This window comes from Watersipora subatra, chromosome 10 (genome assembly GCF_963576615.1).
Source record: "Watersipora subatra chromosome 10, tzWatSuba1.1, whole genome shotgun sequence".
Taxonomy (NCBI): domain Eukaryota; kingdom Metazoa; phylum Bryozoa; class Gymnolaemata; order Cheilostomatida; family Watersiporidae; genus Watersipora; species Watersipora subatra.
The window spans coordinates 6,591,201-6,605,139 of NC_088717.1; the positions used below are offsets into that span (position 1 = coordinate 6,591,201).

The 13,939-nt window shown below is 37.3% G+C and overlaps 2 protein-coding genes across 7 annotated transcripts in view; one reads left to right on the forward strand and one right to left on the reverse strand.

Annotated features, from left to right (window-relative positions):
* LOC137405578 (phospholipid-transporting ATPase IF-like) overlaps positions 1–13,939 on the reverse strand; it is a 58,093-nt gene that overhangs the window by 23,519 nt on the left and 20,635 nt on the right. For 4 of the 5 annotated variants that reach the window (XM_068091872.1, XM_068091876.1, XM_068091875.1 and 1 more), the window contains exons 10-15: positions 12,478–12,559; positions 12,271–12,386; positions 10,971–11,267; positions 9,289–9,587; positions 7,401–7,543; positions 6,696–6,799 (exon numbers count right to left, since the gene is read on the reverse strand). In XM_068091872.1, coding sequence (XP_067947973.1) covers positions 6,696–6,799; positions 7,401–7,543; positions 9,289–9,587; positions 10,971–11,267; positions 12,271–12,386; positions 12,478–12,559 — 1,041 coding nt within the window. The remainder of the gene's footprint in view (positions 1–6,695; positions 6,800–7,400; positions 7,544–9,288; positions 9,588–10,970; positions 11,268–12,270; positions 12,387–12,477; positions 12,560–13,939) is intronic. The other variant, XM_068091873.1, reaches the window with a different exon arrangement.
* LOC137405579 (uncharacterized) lies at positions 1,088–6,210 on the forward strand. Of its 2 annotated transcripts, XM_068091877.1 has the most exons (9): positions 1,088–1,185; positions 2,640–2,844; positions 3,457–3,541; positions 3,634–3,836; positions 4,023–4,043; positions 4,337–4,396; positions 4,664–4,827; positions 4,969–5,141; positions 5,374–6,210. In XM_068091877.1, exons 2-9 carry the CDS (start codon positions 2,796–2,798, stop codon positions 5,477–5,479), a joined length of 861 nt encoding a protein of 286 aa, XP_067947978.1. In that variant the 5' UTR covers positions 1,088–1,185; positions 2,640–2,795; the 3' UTR covers positions 5,480–6,210. The 2 variants fall into 2 exon arrangements, with proteins under 2 accessions (XP_067947978.1, XP_067947979.1); XM_068091878.1 differs by lacking the exon at positions 4,023–4,043.

Sequence of the window (13,939 nt, forward strand, 5' to 3'; positions counted from 1 at the left end):
CTGTTCACTGTCCCCCTAAGGCACTGGGAGGACTGTTCACTGTCCCCCTAAGGCACTGGGAGGACTGTTCACTGTCCCCCTAAGGCACTGGGAGGACTGTTCACTGTCCCCTAAGGCACTGGGAGGACTGTTCACTGTCCCCCTAAGGCACTGGGAGGACTGACATGATTTTTTGCATTTGTATACTATAAATAAAACTAAGCACGTAGTTAAAGGATTCAGTTATAGAGGAACAAAAATTATTATTTGTTTTAATAAACAAGTAATAATTTGAAAGCTGATTGATAATACAGATTAATTGGATTAGCTCCAGTAGAATCAAGGGTTGTTTGAAGTTACATATAAACACAAAATGTAAGTAATTTCTATACTAATTCAACAATTACCAAACAATTTAGAATCTATTCAGGCAGTATTTCATGTTGCCAATCAACAAAAGAAAAATAATTATTTTTAACCATTTTCAGCGAGGGTAATAGAAGACAGATAAATGGTTAAGGTATTAGGAAACTAATTCAGAGTAGAACATGTTCATTTAAGAGGCTTGACACTCGGAGTGCTGAGAGGTGGGCAGTAAAGGACACAAAAAGCAAGATGTGTAACACTCTGTAATGAGTTCCACCCACGAAGAATATAGGCTTTCACTATTAATGTTCAACGTTTATTCAGCATATATAGAGCATTAGCCAACCTACATTATACACTGCTATTGTGTAGAATTCTATAGGTTTATTGAGCGAGTAATCCACTACTGCTCTGTCAATAGACTCCTACCGTATGTCTCGAAAGCGCTTTCTACATCTTACCTCAACACAATTTGCCCACAAAGGATTTTGCTATAACAAGATGACCATCCATGTTCAAAACCCGTAGCTTTATAGATTTTGCTATAACAAGATGACCATCCATGTTCAAAACTCGTAGCTTTATAATCAAATATCTTGTGCGAGACCCGTGCGTGCATCACTGCTTGATTTTTGAACAAATGTGAGTGCATATTTGGTGTAGTACATTAGACAGCAAACAGGGTGTGTTCGCCCAGTATTATTCACGACAATGCCTCGCATAATAGTCTAATATAGTCGGCTATACAGGTTACACGCAGCCAGTTTTCACACAGCTATACTGGTTTTCATTTGATTTTAGTATTCAGATGTCTTGTGAAACTTCAGCTACTAAAAGGAGGTAAGTTTTGAAGTATGCTGAATAACAGAATCTATCAACTGGTTCTACTAGCAACTGTAACTAGTATCCAATATTTTGGTAGTCTGACAAAACTCTTTGCCAATCCATCTATCTGTAAAGTTCGGTTGAAAAAAGGTAACTTGGGTTAAGATGAGTTTTTACTAATCTAAAAATGAGTAGGACAGTAGAAGGCACACGAACCCACTTTCTACATAGCTGAATCAGAACTGAATTATTTGTCAAGGTGTCTAATTATTTATATTCCAGACTTTTTAGGCTTATAAGCGGCCAACAACTATAAACATACAGGGGGGGGTCTGTTAAAATTTCATCACCATATGATTAACTACGCCTCAGATTTGCCAGAAGCATTGGCGGTTGACGTATTCAATTTTAATAGAAACCGGTGACCATAGTTTATGTTAAATCATTATTTGCAGTCAATTTCTATCAGTATATTTTGTCTAAAATGAACAGATGAAAGCACCAAACAAATGAAAGTGCGTCCTCAGACTTGATTATGAGCAACCATTTTGAAAAAAACTCTCCAACCTACCAATCAAAACACACACCATCCTGTCATGATGCTAAAACTGTTTTGATGCTGTAAGTAGGGAAGTGATATAAGGCAAAAACCCGAAAGGGTAGCTTTTTCTATCACACGAAACACAAAAGCTATGGGTATAAATAAAAGAGTCCACTAAACACTGATAAAGTTGAACAAAAGCTAAAGCATGTTATAGTAAAATAAGAACATAAGATCTCTGTTGCAGTTAGAATGATTTGTAATTCAAAGGAAATGCAGTAACTGCTTTTTAAGGCTCTCTCGTTCTCTTGAAATTGTTCACTATGCTTTTGGAATAATGTAGTTTAGTATTACACTAATTATTTATAGTGGGCTATGCTTCTTACAGCTGTTACTTATTTATTTTATTATTACTTATTTTGTTCGATGAAAGAAGAGTTGCGATATATAAGTAACTAGCAGCCAGTTTGCTTCGCTAGACTGCTACGGCTCCTTTACATGATTAAACAAAACAAATGGTTTGTCTGCTTAAAACTTTCATGGGCCATACGCTGTTGAAGTTGCTACTATATCAGTGTGTGTGGCCAGTGAGCACCAAAATTTAGCTGGTTGCTCCAGCTACTCACTCCCTTTAGGTTACAGCTTTAAATCGAATTAATAAGTTTAATTGCTACATATGATTATTTGTTAAAGTGATGTTCTCAGGACTATTACACTTTTGCAACCATCCTAAGTTAAGGCAGAAACGTTCGGTGAGATACACGAAGATTTTTTGACAATTTTGGTTGTTATGGTCCGGTCAAGTGTCTCTTGAGTCTACCCGACTCCCTCGAGTCATGACCAATTATATCACTGACAGCTAATAGGATCATCGGAGTAGAACAGCAGTTGAGTAGGCAGTCGATTTATTCCCCACGAATTCTCACAGATAGCACAGAATCTGAATCCACATTTGCTGGAGCGATGAGGGTGAAGGAATAAGGAATACCATTGCTTCAAAAGTCTGAAAATTGGATTTTCTTCTTCCGAGAACTGACAGAGTGAAAGATTAAATCACATAACTATACTGTCATAAACACTAATAATGTCTGAAGTAACAACAGAACAGACATGGGGAGGCTTATCCGCTGTTGGTGAGTAAAAATAAATTCAATGTATCATGGAAACTAATGAGTGTGCTGTTTGTGCTACATAGATCATTGAATAAAGAACTGTGAGCAATCAACTGTTTACTGCAAATGCTTTGGTAGACAAAGATGACACCAATAACTTCATATTTTTTAGCTAGTATTGTAATACATGTTTTGCGAAAATGTGAACACGATGAATAGTGACGATAATAAGTTTGTTTACGCAATGAGTTAAGCTATCAACAAGAGACCTTACCAGAGCCACATTACTTCTGAAAATATATACCATTATTTCGAAGCTTTTTTTCATTGACATAAAATAGTGCCAAGTTTGAAGCAGATGAAATTCTAGGTGGTTATGTTTGAGGTGATGTTTCAGCTGTAGGTACCAGTTTCAATAATTTACAAATACAAGTACAAGTACAATTGTATGACTATAATCGCTAGCCACTGCTATACAAATCAACAGATACAGATCGTATTTAGGTATGCTGGAGTCTTCCAGTCATCTGATAAGTTTGTTAACCTCACATGATAGATCAGGAGGTGGATTACATATTCCATTGCAAAGTGGCACATAATGCATGCATAATGCAGATGTGTTCTTTTCTTTAGAGCTGGGATGTCTAATCGGAGGAATAGCTCTCGCCATTGTGGTATTTATTATAGTGCTAACCATAATCTACGTAGTTGCAACTAGGTAAGTCGAGCAAACAAGAAAAGTGGTTACAAACTCGCTTCATGAGTCTTTTGTAAAGTAGGGACATTCTAAACCAAATGTATCCTATTCAGGTCTAACAACCGCAAACCAAGCAAAAATGATGATGACAATGAAAAGATGGTGAACATGCAGACTTCAAGAATTGTTGGAGGACAATCAATGCAGCAGGTGATTGTAAAGAGTCAACCAAATGGTAACATGGATAAGTACACCAGCCCAAATGACAAGCTTCAAACAATGGATTTGGAAACTAACACAGTTCGATATGATACGGGTAGGTTGACTCGCATGTATACTAAGGCACAAACTTTGATGTTCTCCATCTTATTGTAATGTCAAACTCCATCTTATTGTAATGTCAGAGAAAGTTTGGTCAGGTTCAATGCAATTGAAACGGCAAAATATTTGTAATATAGAGAGCGTTAAGATTTCATGATAAACATTTCACTAAATTTTTTAGCAACCACCTCGTTTACACAGGGTAAGTTTCTACCAAAAACTTGTGGTAGTCTAGTGTTCTCTATTCTGCAAGTTTGTGAAAGCTGTGCTGTGTGCTATCTATTGCCGTTGTTGTGCATTATTCCATGCTTTGAGTGCACTTTCGTATCGCCTGTTATTTCATTTTCAAATAGGCTTGTTCTACTATCTAGCCTTTTCAGTTCTACTCACCTGCCGAGCAATTATCCGTGTGTATAGCGTGACGCTAAACTAGCCATCTTACATAAGCGTAATCTGATTTTGTTAGACAATCGTGTTACTGGTTCGTTTATGCAGATTCTCAACCTCTGATGGTCGAGGCTATAGACATTAGCAAAACAACGGATGAGCATGAAGGTAAGTGATCGAACTTGGCGACTGCTTAACCTATTACTAAACTAAACATACCCACAAGTCCATTAAAAAGCTACATGCCCAATGTTTTGCTGACTGAAGACATGTACATGTAGTTAGTAGACCACATGGCTTCTGACAACAAGCCATAGTCATTGCAAAAGTGTTTTTGGCAACTGATCTCACCTATCAAAGGTTACAACTTATTAGAGATTGAGCTAATAGCAACTTCAAATAGCAATAAAACTATGACCTGTTGAAAAACTACAGATGCTGATAGTGGTACTGGGGATTCGCCAACGAGAACAGCTGTGGTTATCCACAGTGATGGTGAAGACAAGGATGAGCGAGAGAGCCACTCTGATGAAGACGCACCTGAACAAGAAGTTGTGCACCACATGGGAGAAGACAATTCCGCATATTCATCTGATGAGGTAAAGGTCTCATGAAACCTGTAGAACACTGGCCTAGCTAATACACGAAAACAACGATAGAACAAAACATGGTCAGTCTACACTCTTACAAAGTTGAAAAGACAAAGAACATATAAGTTATTGACTGTGCTGAAATTTTAGGAACAAGTACCACACTATCCTATGCCACCTCCACCGCCTGTCACGGATCCACCACCACCTACCCCAGGAATACCTGGCATTCCTGTGACAGACCTAGATGATGGAGAAACAGTCATAGTACCACCGCCACCTCCTCCGCCAGAGGACATTTATGCTGAAATCAACAGAAATCGGTAAGCCATAAAATGACTCGAATAAATTCTGTATCCTGTTTTTCCAGCAGCAATCCGTAGTCATCACTCACTTCTGACTTCAATCTATGGACTTGACATTCAAATCCTAATCTGGACTTTTTACTCAATCTAAGAAAGCCCCTGTACAAGTTTACAAATATGAAAATGAACCCTATACTTCTATCAGAGAAATACACAGGAAAGTATACAAGTGATGCATGGATAATTGTAGGGGCAGTGAGAAGGGAAACTCTACTACAACCGCTGCGATCAGTCCAAAACAGAGCTTTTACAGAGATGCTGCGGAGATACAAATCATAGAGAGGGAAAAGTTTTGAAAAAACCACTTGTAAGATGAATATTAAGGAACGCAAGAAAACGCAAACATTCAATTGGGCAGCGGAACTATTGGAGATATGAGTGCATAAAAGATAAAAAAAATGTATTACCTGATGACTTTTACGGAAACACAAATATTAAAATACTGCTCACTGTAACCAGTGACCTATCATTACCTTGACGATGCATGCCCACTGACCTGTTCAACCAACTTCTAGATATTGAACAATATGATCAGCATGAATAACCTTTATCATGTATTTTTATACCTAGGATAAGCAACTTTGAATTATCTTCTTTGTATTAGATGTAGACCCTACACACACACAGACATAGATAGAGCGTGAAGCATAGAAGAATATTTCACTCATATGTAATGGATCAATGAAATGGCATTTGATAGATTACCAATTTGATGTACATGTAAGTTAATAATTTTTTTATCTATACCCATCAGTGAGTAATTGTAATTTATTAAATTTATTTTATATTTACTGCTAAAGGGGATATTAGAACTACTGATTGCTATTTTATATAAATATACCCTATATTCATCTTTATACTAGTACAAAGACAACTACTTTTCAAGTCGAGCTTGTGAGTTCAAACCTAGTGGAATTACTAAAATTTTATGTTCGCTTTCTTAAAAACAAACTAAACGTTTTAGCGGCTTAATAGAGTGATAACATAATTGCAGTAACATTGAGTCACTTGATCTACACTGATTATATCATTACAGACAAATAAAAGGAAGTCATTCAATGCTTCTAAATCTTTCTATTGAATAGGGTGTGTCAATACCTACTGTAGGAACAATTATAATCACGCTTTTCAAGGTACTTATGAAAACAACTGCATCAGTGCTTACTAACAATGAACTAGTGCCCGGTGCTCATATCATTAGCATCGAGAGGAGTGAAACTGTGAAAGATGAAAAATGAGAAAGTCAAGGTATGCAAAACCACCGCAAGGGAAAAACTATTTGTGTTATTAACTCGCTGCCGAATCAAAAGAGGCATAATTATTACAGCGAGGCTGGTTAGCCCTTATCGAAACTTGAAGCATTTGTCTGAAAACAACTTTTCTTAAGACGATGGCGACTGGTGAACTATAAGGCACTGAAGCTAAGACATACATAACAGCAACAGGTAGTAGTAACTATCTAAGCATGCGAGAAGCTTGAAAACTGTATAAGGGTTACCCTTCAGTACTCACACTGGCATATGTGTCTACATGTTCGATTGTCTCATCTATGGGGCCTGCAATGCACTTCTTAAGAACTGACGACTCCGCTCCTTTGCAAAGAACTTGGTATTCTCCTGTAAAAGACAGCCATCCATGCTGTCATACTCCTTCACAGTACACACGCTACCCTAGGACACTTTTATTTAGCTAGTATTTAAATTCGTGAGTAGTACACAAAGTAAAATTTCACTGCAATTAAATTTCGTGGCTCTGATGACTGCGAAAAAATAGTGATGCAAAAATAAATGCAGTGGAACAAACAGATTGGATTCCTCAGGTCCAGCTCACTAGTAAGAAAAAAATTTCAATTTGGCACTAGTTTCTATTTGTAAACCGCAGGTAGAAATGTGTGGGCGAGATCGATAATTCAATTTGATCGCTTGCTGCCATTTGTTTCTTGGACTATCAATGACGTCTAGGTCCCTCTATTTGACGATATTATTGTGGATATCAATGAACAAAGCTATTAATTTCGCGTTTTCACTCGTTCGTTATGATAGTTTAGTTTCGCTCATGAAATTTCCCTGAGAGGATGACTCCGCGAAAACGCGAAAGTTAGATGACGCGAATACATAAGTGTCCTAGGCTATAAAGGCATCTAACTAGCGTTGACATAAAGAGAGAGGGATAACCTCACAAGGTATACATGCTGGCAATACAAGGAGTAGAACAGACCTAAATCATTCTCTATGATCACACTCATGCACTTCCTGTCCGAATCAAAGTCTAGGGTTTCGTGAAGAATGTACTTCCTTTCTTTGCTATTGAATGTAACGGTCAGCTTGTTATCTTTTAAGCCATGGTAGACAACTCCAAATCTGAAATGTGTGCAAGTATGCAATGTTACGTGAGAGATTTCTTTACTTATCACATGAACATAGGTCCAAGCTAGAATGATATCTATGAGGCAATGTGAAAACAGGAGTTATCTTCTAGCTATCGCACCTCTATTACTGAAAGGTTTTATGCTGCTCTTTAGGAAGCAACAGCCATGCTTCAACAGCACCCCTTGAGGTTTGCCCTAATTAGTAAATCTCTAACATTCACACAGTGACCACATCCTTTCATATAATCCTTCATGTCTTCCTCTTTTACCCCCACCTATACAATGCCTATTTCACCTCCCCCTCCTCTCTCCTTAAGCCCTAGGCTTTTAGGTGCTATGCTCTTCTAGCTAGTTTGATTTGTCCTTTTATTCCCATCACCGATATCACATAGACCTCTCGCCACCAATTTAACTCGCTTTTCCTTTTTATTGCCAGTGTACATTTTATCACAATTTAGTTCCGCCCTTCCATTCTACCGCCAATACCATTCTTGTCACATTATCAGTCTGCCCTTCTAATGACCACACACATACTTTCCCTATATCTTCCATCTGTGCCAGACTTTTGGTTCCCCTGATATACCAGACATCTCTCCGTTGATACTTTCCAAATATCTTCCTGCTATTATTTTATTCTTCTCATTATTTATGTTTTTACCTTTTGCTGTACCAGAGACTATCACCGCCAGTACTTCAACCCCATATATAGCATACTATCTCCTGTAACATCTCCATATCACCCTATCTACTAGCAAATTCTCGCTCAATTCTCTCACTATCACCTACTGGCCTGCTTCTCCACGAGGTGTGATGAACAGCCTTATCTTAGGATAATCGCTGTACAATCAAGCGCTGTTCAAGGAAGCCTTAGAGAACTCCAACTTTATGGCAATGCAAACACGCCCAATAATAAAAATAATAAATAAACAAGAAGTGAATTTAGGCATCTAAAATCTAAAACAACAATATTCACGAATGTATAAACAACGGACTTCCTATTTTGTGATATCTGTGGCATTTCACAAGTTCAAAGTTTCTTTCATTAGTGACTTCATCGCATGGAATGGGTAATACTCAAAAATTTCAACTACTTCGGGTTTGTATTCCAGCAAATGATTGATTCAACATTCAATGATCAGAGATGACATGCTAGTTTACAAGGTAATTAAAACAACAAGAGTCTAATGCGTGCTTTAGAATTGCTTAGCCTGTGGCCTGTGATCTAAATGGCAATCATCTCAACATTAAGAATTTTGTATAGACATAATCAAAGATTTTTGTCTATCTGTAAATTTTAGTTTTTTGTTTAATTTAGCAAAACTAAAATATGAGATAATGCAATGCAACTCATTTTCTTTCTATTGCTTGATAAACTTGCTTTTGTCAACTTACACCTTTGCACTCAAATTTGCTATTGCTTTGGAAATATGAAAAAAAATCAATTTCTTGATCTACCACAGTTGAAACTTGATACAAATTGTTTGATCCGAGATCTTTTAAGAGCATGAAAAAATACCAATAATTACCGCAATGGAATAACAACTCCCAAAAAGTGTGAAATGCACCTATCAGATAATCAGAGCCCCATAAGTTGTATTCATAAGACCTTTTCAAGAGGTTGATGTCATGATTTTAATCACCCAACTTTAGTACACTCGGCATCGGCAATGAGTTTTGACCTTTGTTCAACCTTGATATCTACACAAATTATGGTGGTAACTAAAGAATCAAGCTTACAGTCTAGAAGCTTCTACTAGAGCTTTCTCATCAGGTGACGAGGCGTGGTACTCATAGTTGGCTCCGCAGCTGGCGTCTACCACATCAATTTTCTTATCTGACCTCGATCTAGCTACAGGAACAGAGTCTGTCGTAACATCAGACGGGTTATCTGGCATCGATCCGCTACTGATGTCTATAGTAGTACCTTCACTCGTGCAGCTATTTCCGAAAGGAACTAAAGGAGCTGGTTTAAGTTCTATCCGAACTGTATGACACAAGCTCAGTACTTCAAAGAACTTGCTAATCTCTGAAGTTTCCTGCAAGATATACCGATATAGTAGAGATACAGTAGGGTTTGATTTCATTGAAGGATGTGTGCATGAAACGCGAGTGATAGGTTGAGAATTGCTCATCTCGAAAAGTACTCGGCAAATTGTAAGAATTCAAAAACTTTTGTTTTCCCAAATGCGATATTTGTAAGAATTCGAGAAACGTTATACGTCTTTCCGAGTCTAGTTATTTTCATTCACAGTGATGGAGCAGAAGGATTCTATATTCAAGCAAAAACCAGCAGCTATTCACAGCTAATCAGATATGGTGATTGAATTGGGGTGGCTGATAACAAATAACACATACAAATTCAAAAGTTTTAAACCAGTTAGACGAACTAGACAAACAAGTCGCTAACAAATTGGCTTTTCAGTGGTGGTGAAGATAGCTCCATTGTCAAACGGATATCGCTATACCCTCATTTAGTTAATGAGCTGTCAGGTAATAAGCATGCTTTGATTTATTTTAACTAAAAGAAACTTAAAGTCATTCAACTCTCACACTTACAAGACTTTATGCATGTTTCACTACAAGTCAAGTACTGTCGTTCAATTCTCTAGAATGTCATCCAATTAGGAAAAACAATCAATAATTGTCTAAGGCCTCGTGTATAAATTACATTTTAATAGGCTCACGATCAACAGTGTTGCATCTTTCGACAAGACACATGCTAAGCCAGTTAACAATAACAATAAAAGATATTGTTCGAAAACACAACTACAACTGAAGTGAGGTGAGAAATAAACTGGAACCCTTCAGTAACTAAAATTCTCATTTACAACATTGTTACTCATTGTGAATTTAGTCAATAACCATGAATTATATATTAAATGAATCCTCATACTGTCCTGATTTAAAATATGCAAGTCAAATGACTGTAAAATTATATTTTTGAATGATTATTTAGGCAAAATTCAAAAATTTCATTTTTAATGGTTGAAGATCTCAATCTGAACAGATATGATTACACCCTATACATTTAATTTGCTTGTTTCAAGTCATATACATGTATATTTGGTTGATTTGTTTAGTTTTTTATGAACTAACTTTACAGCGGTGTGCAAAATAAACTATATGTGCATATGATTTGAAGCAAATGAAAACTATGTGGTTTAACCATATTTGTGCAGATGTTATCTTCAACTACTAAAAAGAAGAAATGTATAGAATTTAGCCTACATAATCATTCAAAAACATAGTTTTACAGCTGTTGGTTTTACATTTTTTAAATCAGACAAAAATGAAGATTAATTTAATATATAATTTATGGCAAAATTCGCAGGGAGTAACAATGTTGTAAAAGAGAATTATAGTTTTCTAACACACATTTTTATTTGCAACTACAACTAAGTTAAACAACTAGCACTTACAGCGTCTACCTCATCCACTCCAGCAGCAACTTTTATAGACTCGGAAGAAGACAAGCCTGCAGAACGTACCCTACCAGAGTCCGACAGCCTCTCCACGTCGCCAGTTGTTTGGCTGCCACTGCTGTTGACTCGCGAAGCTCTCCTCGATCTGTGTTCCTGTAAATCCATCTCAAGAGAACGGTTCCGCTCGAAAGTTCCATCCCGCTCCCACCAGAGTTTTCCACCGACTGAGCACTGTCGAAACTGCATTGTGTTCTCCGTCAGTGTTCCAGTTTTGTCACAAAACAGATACTCAACCTGTAACAATAGCGTATCCAAATATGCGCTCGAACTCTTTGTTACAATCGACTAATCTGTTAGCTCACAGCCTTATCTGTCTTTGAAATTTGACCTTGAAAAGTTGACATAAAATCATGTATGTTTGCACAAAATTACACTTTTAACTCAAACAAGTTATATAAAGTTTCTGTTGAAGCAGCTCAAGAGGTGGGACCATCTTCATACTTTGAAAGTACTGGCAAAGTTGAGCGCAAATGCATGAGCCATAAATAGTGAGTGTGGGTGCCCACCGGAGTAGAGTCAGTGCCAAATGTGGGTACCCACCAGAGGAGAGTCAGTGCCAAATGTGGGTACTCACCAGAGCAAAGTCAGTGCCAAATGTGGGTACCCATTAGAGCAGAGTCAGTGCCAAATGTGGGTACTCACCAGAGCAGAGTCAGTGCCAAATGTGGGTACTCACCAGAGCAGAGTCAGTGCCAAATGTACCCAGTCAGTACCTTTGGCACTGACTCTGCTCTGGTGAGTACCCACATTTGGCACTGACTCTGCTCTGGTGAGTACCCACATTTGGCACTGACTCTGCTCTGGTGGGTAACCAGAGCAGAGTCAGTGCCAAATGTGGGTAACCAATAAAGAAAACAAATTTGTTAAATTTTTTTCAATTTAGAAAGAATTATATAAACCAAAATGGACTGGAAACTTTAGTCTGTGAAGGGGAAATATGGCAACATAAAGTGAGATTCTAGTTATGCAGATAAGACAATGTGAATACAATGTTCAGAGCACAGCAAGAAGTCTGCACATGTTGTAAAAAATGCTTAAATATATGAAAAAGGGTGGCTAGTAACATAACAGCCAGGCAGGTTTGTGTAAAAACTGGCGCTAGTATATCAGTGATAATTACAAAAATAACGACTACATGTACATAAGATTGGATTCAATAAATCTTGTATATATAAAACTACAAAGAAAATTGATTTTATTGAGAACACAAATGGCAGCTATAACATCGCAAGAGTACCTGTCCTAGCTCTTCATTCAGATCTGATGTGTTTGCTTTTGCACGCTCGTTGATCTGGGCATCATAGAGATCAATGTCAAGGGTGAAGAATAGAGAACCAAAGAACTTCTGCAGTTCTACAAGGAAAGCGATAGTCAGAAACAACAAGATGATAAAAGGATGCTAACAAGAAATGTAAAATGAGCTATAAAGATTGCATGAGCTTACCTATCGTCACATAGAGGGAGATCGGAATTACGTAGTTCAAGATAATGTAGAAATAGAGAAAGTCGAAGAAGCCTTGCATCGACTAAAAAGGTAATAACATATAGTAACAAGTACAATAGGTATACATACAGTCCAACATGGATAACTCGCCCACGGATAGCTCGAACACATGGTTAACTCGAATGGTTTCTTTGGTCCGTTCCCACGTAATGATAAATTGCTATAGATAACTCGAACTGTTTTTTGTCCAACGGCTACCGAAACGGTTGTTATCGCTTTAGAAAATCACTTTATTCCAAGCCATGGAGGTAAACCTCAACTTTTCGTAATTCATAAGCGTCGTTACTACCACCATCGGCAAAATATTTTTGTCAACGACTTTTCTAAAGGTTTAGTGAATTTTGATTTTTACCAAACATCCGCTTAGCGATCGCCTTTCGGAAGCATGGAAAAGTGAGGTGACCTTCGCATAAACTTCAAGAAAAATCGGCAAAATTGATCTTGGTTAAAACGCTCAAAAGAAAAAGATGTCCTTTCTTCTGAGCATTTCAACAACGATCAAGTTTTGCCAAGTTTAATCTAAAAAACGTCCTGGCAATAACATCACCTCAAACAACAAAACAATCTCAAGTGATAGAAAAATCTCCTATACTTTTTAATAAAAAAGTTTTAAACTTTACATTAGAAGCATTTAATTTGCAACAAGCCATTTATGCTTTTGATTTCTATTATAGTTTGTATATGTGCAAGTATCTACTAATAAATAAATACATGGACTTGTGACAGTGCTCTGATAACTTGAACGCTCTGATAACTTGAACACTTTCGCTCGGTCCCGTGAAGTTCGAGTTATCCATGTTTGACTGTACGTATAAACGCCAACCGATGAAACGAATGTACACATGGCAGCCATTGAGGCAGCCCCAATTCTCCTTCTAGTATACAAGGTGTAGAGTAAAGAAATGCTTAGTTTTATAGATGCAAAAAATAAATGAGTTAGTTGGCAGCGAGAGATGATGTGTCAACCTTTTTTTAGCAAAGAATAATATACATATTAGCAATAATAGGCTTAGGTCTTTACTAACTCAGCTTGTTTGCTTTTTTCCACAGCCAAGCAAGCTGCTTTTTACTTCTAAAATACAACAACAGAATTCCCAAACTCTAAATCAACTGTCTGCTCCCTCATTCGTTACATGGCTGATGTCCTTGTAACTTCTATATTATTATCATTGCCGCTAGTAACCACAACTTATAGTGTAGACAGAACAGGCATCTTGAAAGTACAAGAAAAAAATAACACTCTAGAATCATTGTTATTATTTTCATGTTCAATAATCAAATTAGATACGTGGTAATTCCTGATGGCCTGTTTTTACCTACATAGGTAGCTCCTGATGGCCTGTTTTTACCTACATAGGTAGCTCCTGATGGCCTGTGTTTACCTACATAGGTAGCTCCTGAT

Excerpts from the sequence above, each read along its gene's own strand:
- LOC137405579 (XM_068091877.1), top strand. The coding sequence starts at position 2,796 with ATGTCTGAAGTAACAACAGAACAGACATGGGGAGGCTTATCCGCTGTT. Across the intron at positions 3,837-4,022 it reads CACAGTTCGATATGATACGG|CAACCACCTCGTTTACACAG; the intron begins GTAGGTTGACTC and ends TAAATTTTTTAG. Across the intron at positions 4,044-4,336 it reads AACCACCTCGTTTACACAGG|ATTCTCAACCTCTGATGGTC; the intron begins GTAAGTTTCTAC and ends TCGTTTATGCAG.